The 8592-nt window shown below is 48.4% G+C and overlaps 1 protein-coding gene across 1 annotated transcript in view; it reads left to right on the forward strand.

The window, feature by feature from the left end:
• Window positions 1-8592, forward strand: part of GATSL2 (GATS protein-like 2) — a gene marked incomplete at its 5' end in the record, with an annotated part of 52915 nt that extends 44323 nt beyond the window's left edge. The window contains 6 exons of the mRNA XM_009873986.1: window positions 201-333; window positions 1643-1766; window positions 2242-2352; window positions 3670-3752; window positions 5125-5219; window positions 8475-8592. Coding sequence (XP_009872288.1) covers window positions 201-333; window positions 1643-1766; window positions 2242-2352; window positions 3670-3752; window positions 5125-5219; window positions 8475-8540 — 612 coding nt within the window. The remainder of the gene's footprint in view (window positions 1-200; window positions 334-1642; window positions 1767-2241; window positions 2353-3669; window positions 3753-5124; window positions 5220-8474) is intronic.

The raw sequence follows: 8592 nt of genomic DNA on the forward strand, positions 1-8592 counted from the left end.
ACTGTGGTGCTTAATTCGACTGATATTTTCAGTCCTGTCACCAAATGCGCTTCTCTAGACACACATCCAGACTGTCCTTATCCTTACACGCTTGCAGGAGTGATGTGTCACCGCTCTGTGCCCTGAGAGTTCGTGCCCTCCACAGGGTGCTCCCACTTCTCACGCACACCCTCACGAGCTAACCCTGTTGTCAACTTCAGGTACGTGAGCGAGACCTGCCCTTCGTGATGCACACGCTGGCTGCTGAATTCACCATCCTGAGAGTAGTGAATGGGGAGACAGTGGCTGCCGATGACCTTGGGATAACGAATGGATTTGTCAAACCAAAACTAGGTAAGGATCAGCATGGGCTCAGCTTGCCAAGGAGTTGGTCTCCATGGCACGTGGGGGTGAAGGTCTGCCTCCTGCCTTCCTTCAGCCTTCTGGTGAATGGTTGTCCTGTTGTAGGATAACAAACTGTGTCAACACATGCGTGAGTCTGTCCCAGTTCAGCCAAGGATTTCAGTAGGTGCTTAACTTTCAGAGCAGTGGGCATGAGCTTTGCTGAATTTGAGCCTTTTAATGGTAGTTTCACATCTCTAGAGGAGACGTGCCTATTGTAGGACAGACGGTTAAAGTATAGTTCGTTTCAACTGCAAAAATAACGTCATCTGTAGCCCATATTTCCATGTTCCAACATTTCAAAGGCAAATTTTCTATAACGAAGAGCTTGTTTAAGTATTGCAGTGATTGATGCACAGAGAACACTGTTGTTCAACTTTCACACTTCAATACCAGTCAGGGTCGAGGCCACAATTAGCCCAGGACTGCACAGAACCTTAGGATGTTTCTAGTCTAGAAGAACAAACATCAAGCAAAGGGCACAATCAGGAGACGTATGTATTTAAATACAGATGTTTACCTACACGCCTGTGTGTAATTTTGGGCCCATAACCAAACAAAACACGGATCAGTTATTATGAGGTGCCACTCAGTCTTGTCACTTGATAGCTATAGACAATCTTGTTTAAGAAAATGAGCCTTAAACAAAAAGCGTAAAGGGAGGGCACAGTGACACCCATGTTGGTTATGCACAGGTATGCAGTTTGCTGTGCTGCTCTGTTTAATAGCTGCCTGCCTAAACACCGGCTGCTTCTCAGCCGTGAGCTGCAATGTGTTTGCCAAGCTGCTGCATGGCAGCTGGATTTTAATTTTTGTAGATATTATAGCAAAATAGGCCCCCAGGAAGGAGGGAAAAGAGTATATGTGTACTGCCAGCAACCACAGCCAGAGAAGTGCCTTCCATAGCCCTGCCTTTCAGATGGTGGAAACCTGAATTTGTTTCTGCTTTTCAGCGTGTGTTGGCACCTCTTTTAGCCTGCCCCTTGTCTCATGTGGATGCACCTGATGGCCTGCCAGTCCCTAGGAGCAGAGCTGAGCAGGGCAGGGTGCCGGGGTGATCTCACCGCAGGAGTGGGTTCTCCCCAGGCTCCGCGGTCCCTGTGTGAGAGCCAGCAGGGCTTTGACAACGAGGAGCTTCCGTACAAACACCGTCAGTTTTCTCTGCGGCCACTGCAGATGTGTGGATAACACGTCTGGTGGGACGTGAACCTGCTGCAGACGTGGCTTCATCGTTGTGTGTGTCTGTGTGTGTCTCTTTCAGTTCAGAGGCCTGTCATTCATCCCCTTTCCAGTCCGAGTAATATGTTCTGCGTCACCAGCCTGGACCCAGATACCCTTCCCACTGTTGCTACACTCCTCATGGATGTCATGTTTTACTCCAATGGGTAGGTCCTGGCGGGGAGACAGCCTCCTGGGGCAGGGGTGACGCAAACTCACACCCCAGGATGCCCAGGGATCTGCTGTGGCCTTACGCTGCTGCAGAGCTCTGCGCTTCGGGAGGGAGGTTTCACAGGCTTAAGGGAGTTGTCAAGGGGGTGGAAGCCAAACAGGAGATTTGAGGGTGCCCAAAGACATCCACTGACTTTGGAAAGCTGAACTGCCCAGTGCCCATGGCTCCTGACCTGCAGCCTCCTGCAGGAGGACCTTAGGGCAGGGATGGGAGCTTTGTTGGTTGTGGGGACTGGCATTCTTTTCCTCTGTAAAATCAAAAAAATGAAAAGCAGTGCAGTGTGACAGGACTGAGCGTCCCTTCCCTGAGTCAGTGTGTGAACATTTCTGGTTTCACAGGCTATATCTGCTTAAAAAGCTTTCCTTTGCACTTCTAGCCACAGGTAATGCTGTTCTCTTCTGTTTCTTCAGAGTAAAAGACTCGGTGGTGGGCAACGAAGACTCTGGACATATTCGCTTTTTCTCCTTTTCTCTCATTGAGGGTTACATCTCCTTGGTCATGGATGTCCAGACACAGCAGAGGTGAGCTTTGGTCTTAGAGTCTCCTGAACCTCAAAAAAGCACTCAGGACATTCTCAAAGAAGCAAGAAGCAGCTTATTTTCCTCCATATTAGTTAGTTGGTGTGTGGGTGTCCTGTGCCTCTACACACTGTCACTTTCCTGAGTGAAGTCTGACAGGCTAGTTCCAGTTTCAGAATTTTTGGCCTATCTGTCCAAGCCCTCAGTGAAATCACAAGCCAGTGTAATGTAGGCTTGTCTCACTGTCGAAAGAGGAATACTGGAACAAAGTGACTTTGACGTTTTTATTCTATTGCTTTTAAGAGCAAAACCCAAAACCCTCTGGTGTGCGTGGTTGAGGTTTTGCTGCTAAAGGCCAAAAGTAGGGTGGGGACGTCAGTGATGCTGTCCTGCCGCGCTGGTGTTGCTCATGGCACTCTGTGGTGCGGAGTCTCGGTGTGATGATAATGTCCTGAGTCATCCCTGTGCAGCAGGAACCCAGGACTCGTTTGTCTGGCAAGGAGAGAGTCAGCTGGGGAGCAGCCATCAGCCTCTTTTTTGTGTGTGTGCTTCTGCAGCTGTGCATCGCAGAAGTCCCTGAGGTCTGGAGGCTGGGCAGGATGCTGCACGGAGATGGGATGCGTAGATTCACTTTTGACTCACGGTGCAGGGTTTGATTCTCGCCTGCCCTGGGGACTCGTTTTGCAAACTATTAATTGCCCCCTTGAAAGTTTCTTTGACCGTAATTGGACTAAACCTCTGTCTGCCTTCAAGAGAGGCTAGAAAGTTGGAGTGGCAGCCTGGTGCTGTCACGGACTGCCTGCTTGACCTTGGGCAAGTCTCTTAGCCCCTGGTCATCTTTGCCCTGCTAAGAAATGGGGATCTCTGCAGGGATCCCAGGGATGGTGTGGAAGGAAGCACTGACGATGCTCAGAGAGAAAAGCAGTGGTCACCATTCACGTCCCTAAGAGAGCAGGTATGGAAGCACGCTCTGTCCCTAGGTGTTTCTGAATGTGGTTCAAATCAAGCCTGCAGGTTAACAGTCTTGACGTTTGTAAAGCTGAGGCATGGCCTGTTTCTTCGAAATCTTTTTCCATGGCACTCTGGGTGCCTGGGCATCCCTCCAGCATCAGCTGCTGATTTACCATAGGACATCTGGAGGGGCAGGCAGGTGCATCTGTCCTGCCTGCCTTGAGTTTTCTCAGTTGCACGGAGACGCTGCCGCTGCTGTTATTGGCTTCGAGCAGCACTCGAATACAGGAGCAGCAGCATCCCCGCCGGCAGAATCTGACACACCGCTGTGTTTTAATTGCCACGTTTGGTGTTCCTTTGTTTTTACAGATTTCCTAATAATTTGTTGTTTACAAGTGCATCTGGCGAACTCTGGAAGATGGTGCGGATTGGTGGGCAGCCTCTTGGCTTTGGTAGGTGAACATTTGGGGGATCAGTTGGTGCACAGGGAGTCAGTTGCCTCGGGCAGGGCCTTCAAGGATGATGGAAAAATCCATTTGAGGCTGAGGCTTTTTAAGAGCCAGCAGCCTAACATGACTTTGCAAGCTGAGGTTTTCAAACGGGAGGAGTCTAACTCCTACCTAATAAGTCAGGCTTCTAAATATACCTCTGGAAGTGCTACAGGCTTGACAGCTCCATCTAAATTGCGTTCATCTGCTGGACTTTGGAGGGAGCTGCAGCTGGGTCTCTGTTTAAAGGGGAAAAGGGGGAAAAAAGATGGCATGGCAATCCATTGTAGATTACTGAAATCAGAAGGCACGGTCATACTCCAGTCCTTGGGCAACTCCGTGGCTTTAGTAAATTCAGCGCGGATTTATAGCAGTCCAAGTGGGAGTCCTGTTCATGGACTGGTTTACAGCCAGGCTGCAGTCATTTTCTCGACTCAAAAGAATGTTGGACCCAAGTAGCCCAGAGGAAATGCTTCGTGTCTGCAGCAGTGGTTTTGTTATTTTTATGTTGCCTGTAGTTTTAAGGTGTCCAATCCGAATACTACAACAAAGGCTGCTTCCCATGGTCTCGGAAAGAGTTACAAAACACAGGCCCGAGGAACATTTCTGAAAAATGCTTGGCGAATTTTTATATTTAATTGCAACTTCTACACCAGACAACCAAAAGTAGCGAGAAGGAAATTTTCACACACCTTAGAGGCAAAATCTGTAGAAATGGCATGTCATGTGTCATATATGCAATGTTTAAATGCGTTAGCTTTAATTTGTTTTCAGTTTGGATCAGTGAAACCCAGATTTCATCTGGAACCAACATACCGTTGCTCAGCCATGAACAGGACAGGTGAACCAGTTGAACTGGTGTGGAATCCTGTCTCAGGGGCTCTGGTGGGCTGTGGTCTAGGAACCACATGTCAAGGCCAACCAGCGGGTCAGCATCTCCTCTGTCAGAGAGGCAGGGCAAAGTGTTTAAAAGCAACAGCTAAAGAGAAGAATGGATGTAAAGGGTTGAGAATGGTTTTGGTGCTTCCTTCCTGAACGTCATTAATTGCCTTTCTTTGGACCTCTGAAAATCCTTCCGGCTGTTTTGTGCCTTTAGGGCGTTTACATTTCTTTGTAACAAAAAGAAGGCAATAAAATCAAATATGCAATGTATCGTGGTGGCCCGAAGAGCCTGATTCTGTGAGAAGAACACATTTTACTACAGAGATCCCTTCTGATTGGAGTTTGTGAAGACAAAACTCCTCCCTGGATAGGTGTCGAGCTGGTGAGACCGGGAGTTCTGTGAGACCGATGGGTGTCATTCAGACAGTGATCGATTTTTTCATCTCCCCCACAGATGAGTGTGGAATTGTCGCTCAGATTTCTGAGCCTTTGGCCGCAGCCGACATCCCAGCCTACTACATCAGTACTTTTAAGTTTGATCACGCATTGGTGAGTATCAGGACAGCTTCTCTGGAATAGGGGAGATCTTTTCCCCGGGAGAAAACTCAGGATGAGAATGTAGTTTCCCATCTGGAGAGTTCATGGGAGTGCCTTTGCTCTGACCTAGGCCAGCACATACCTCACTCCAGCCTCCTGGCTGTCACTGCTCTGGGTCAGAAGCTCAGCCTTACCCCAAGACAAAGCCACTTTTTGGAGTGTAATTCTTACAAAAAGCTGGCCTCAGTCCTTAAAGACCTGCAGCGACAAAGATCTCACGACCTCCCTAAGCAGGCTCTTCCACCCTGTCACTATCTTTTATGGGAAACAGCCACAAACCATCTCTGTTTTCCTGCAAATGTAGTCGGAGCCTTCAGACTATGAGGAGGTTCTCTTTGTGTGGGGGAAGAAGCGTTTTGGAGAGTGTCCCGATAGCAGGCCCCTGCCTTCATCCCTTGGTACCTGCGTGGCCGTAACCTTGGCTTATTGTGACCCAGCTGGAAGTCCCGATGAGCTCTACTGTCCCTGCCTTGTCTCAGATATTTTGCCTTCTAGGCGGACCTTTCTCTTCACTTGGCTGTATAAGTCACCCTCACAACTGAGGAATTTCTGTGAGAAGGGAAAACTTATGCTCAAAGCCGCACACGGGACAGCATTTGACTTGGAGCCCGTTCCCCAAGTCCTGAGGGAAGGAGTCAGTAGCCCATGGGCTAACAAAGCTGACAAAACTTAGCTGCTTTGTGCTTTTTGTGTTGGTTTTTTTTCTTAAATGCACTATACTTCTCCTTTCGTCACTGTAAATACACTGCTCAGGCCCTACTTTTGATCTGTAAAAGCTCCAGTGAGTTCAAGGCAGCTATTTTCCAGCTAATCACTTTGGTTTTTCACAGTTGGTGTGAACCATTTGCAGCCTGTAGGTCATGTGTGTAAAGAGTAAAAGTAAATATTATTCCAGATAGCAAAGGTCAAAGTGTTATGTATGTTTGTCTTATTTTCTTTAATATTAACTGTGCTGATAAGATAAGCTAATAAAACACCATTTTAAAATCAATACTGTTAGCTTTGCCTCACATTCCTCCCGGTTGTGGTGGCCCCAGGTGCAGGCGTTCTGCGTGGAGCACAAGGTGCAGAGTGCTTCTAGTTGTCAAGCAACATCTGGAGAGCTGAGCCCCAACGATTAAAATAGGCCTTTCGGTTAAAACGTGTGCTGTGCAATTGTGATGACTTTGCAGGCAGCTCCGCCTTTTAAAAGTGTCTCATCCTGCTACATCTGAGCCTGGTGGGTCTGTGCCTCCGAGGGGATTGTTTGGGCTAAGGTCTGCACGTCTTCATTACTCAAATCAGTATTTTAGCATTTTCCTCGCTGCTTGCACTTTTCTTTTTGCAGGATTTTAAAAGCTTTTTCATCTGGATGGTGCTATTCCAGCTGCCAAATCCTTCCACCCTGTGGAAGGTGCATTTCAAGCCTTCCTTGGCTTGACCTTGCCCCAGGCTCGGGGGCTGCGCTGTGTGCTGGTTCTGGGTTGGTTTTGTTGGCCCAGACTCCGACCTAGATTTCATCATGCTTTCCCTAACTCTGCTGCCCCAACACCTTGACTTCCAGTGACATTTCTCAAGGTCTTCAGTGCATCTTGGATCCTTTCTCCACGTCCTCCCTTTCTTTATTTGAGGTTGTTCGGTACTTGCTGTCAATAATTTGGAGTGGCTTATAAAAGCTTGTGGTTCCCTTTGACCTGATCTTTCTTCTCCGGTGCATCTTGAAGTGAATTTTGTTGCTTAATTATGTATTTGACCTGGGTATTAGTACTAAGGTCTTCCTGCAGTGCTGTAGCTGTAAGTTAGCCCAGGAGATCAGGACCTGTGCTTGAGGAGAAATCCCTTTAGGAGACAGTGCTGAGATGGGAACTCCAGGTCTCTGGTGTGTCCCCAGGGTGACATAAGGTCGGGCTGGAGAGAGCCCTGGTTTCCAGCTCCCTCTAGAGAGAACAAGGCAGAAGAGTCCCTTTTCCAGGTGCTCTGCTCTCGCTGCCCGATGCTCAGAGGTATCTTGCTCTTCTTCACCAGCATTTTGCATGCCATGAGGCTGAAGCTGTGTCTGGGATGCAGTTCGGAGCTTTGCTTTTCCCTTCGTGGTAGATGCTGACAAGTGAACAGCACCAGCTGCCCTGCCGTGGGGTTTTTTCTAAGGGGTAGAGAGGCTTTCATTCACACATCGTCAGAGGTAGCCACTCCTATTCCATCTTCCCATTGGGAAATTGAACAATTTTCTTGTTATTTCTCATGGGTTTTTTCCTCAATTGTGTTAAAAGCCCTGCAGAAAATCACAGTCCAGTTGTATTTCCAGTGTCTGAGCTCTGGAGGGTGTCCAGTGAATCCAGGTATTGTACTCCTGGCCTAGGACTCAAATTCCTCACAAAGAAGACAGTTTCTTCCTCAGCTTACTTAATGTGAGTTATTTTTGGCTTCTTGCAGCAGCTCACAGATCATTGATTTTTTCCTCAGTCCACTTTCCAGGAGCTCTTAGCTGCCTGTCCCCTGAGTGTCATCTCTGGGTTTATCTAACGGTCAGATGCCTCTTTCCTGTCTCATGTAACTTTACTTGTGAGGTTCTTTTCTACCGATGACAGCCGCGCTGTGATCTTTTGCATCTTCTGTTACAAGGGTTTTTTCTTGCAGTAAGTGCAAGAAGACACCCACTGATCACTTTGTGCCTGGACTTGTGTGGTTAAGTCTCATCACAAGAGCGGACAAGAAAGCTCAGGTGCTGCTCTGCACCATCTGGAACCCTGGGCCACAAGCAGACTGGCAGTTCTCTTCTTTTGATGGACATGTTCCCCTGTCACCCAGCACGTCCCCCCACCCACACTTACGGGTCCCAAACCTGCAGGATACCCCAGGCAGCCGCATCAGTCCATCAGGAACCTTGCATGAGTGAGCTCCTGGCGTACAGGTGCGTCACCAACCCAAGGAGGGCAGAGGAAGAGGAGAAGGAAAGGAGATCCCTAAAGCAGTTCCTTCCCCTAACCCCCCAGACAGCAAACCAGCCAGACCCCACCTCCCCTTGGTGCCACGGGTGCTGTGGATTAACGCTTTTGAAATGGAGGGTGTCTCGTGCAGATGGAGTCCTTCCTCAGCGGAGTTCAGGTGTCCGACAGCAGAGCACCTGCCTCCTTGGGACTGTTCTGGCTTCATCTCCTGCCTCTCCTTTCCTTGTCGTCCCTGCCTGGCTGTTGTTAGAGCATGACCTTTCTTTCTGTTTTCTTCCAGGTACCTGAAGAAAATATAAATGGTGTGGTCAATGCACTCCAAGTCAGTCAAGCTGAAAAGCATTAGAAATCTTCTGAGCTGGTTCCAGATGCTTTTTATTATTATAATTATAATTATT

This window comes from Apaloderma vittatum, unplaced genomic scaffold (assembly GCF_000703405.1).
Source record: "Apaloderma vittatum isolate BGI_N311 unplaced genomic scaffold, ASM70340v1 scaffold14857, whole genome shotgun sequence".
Taxonomy (NCBI): domain Eukaryota; kingdom Metazoa; phylum Chordata; class Aves; order Trogoniformes; family Trogonidae; genus Apaloderma; species Apaloderma vittatum.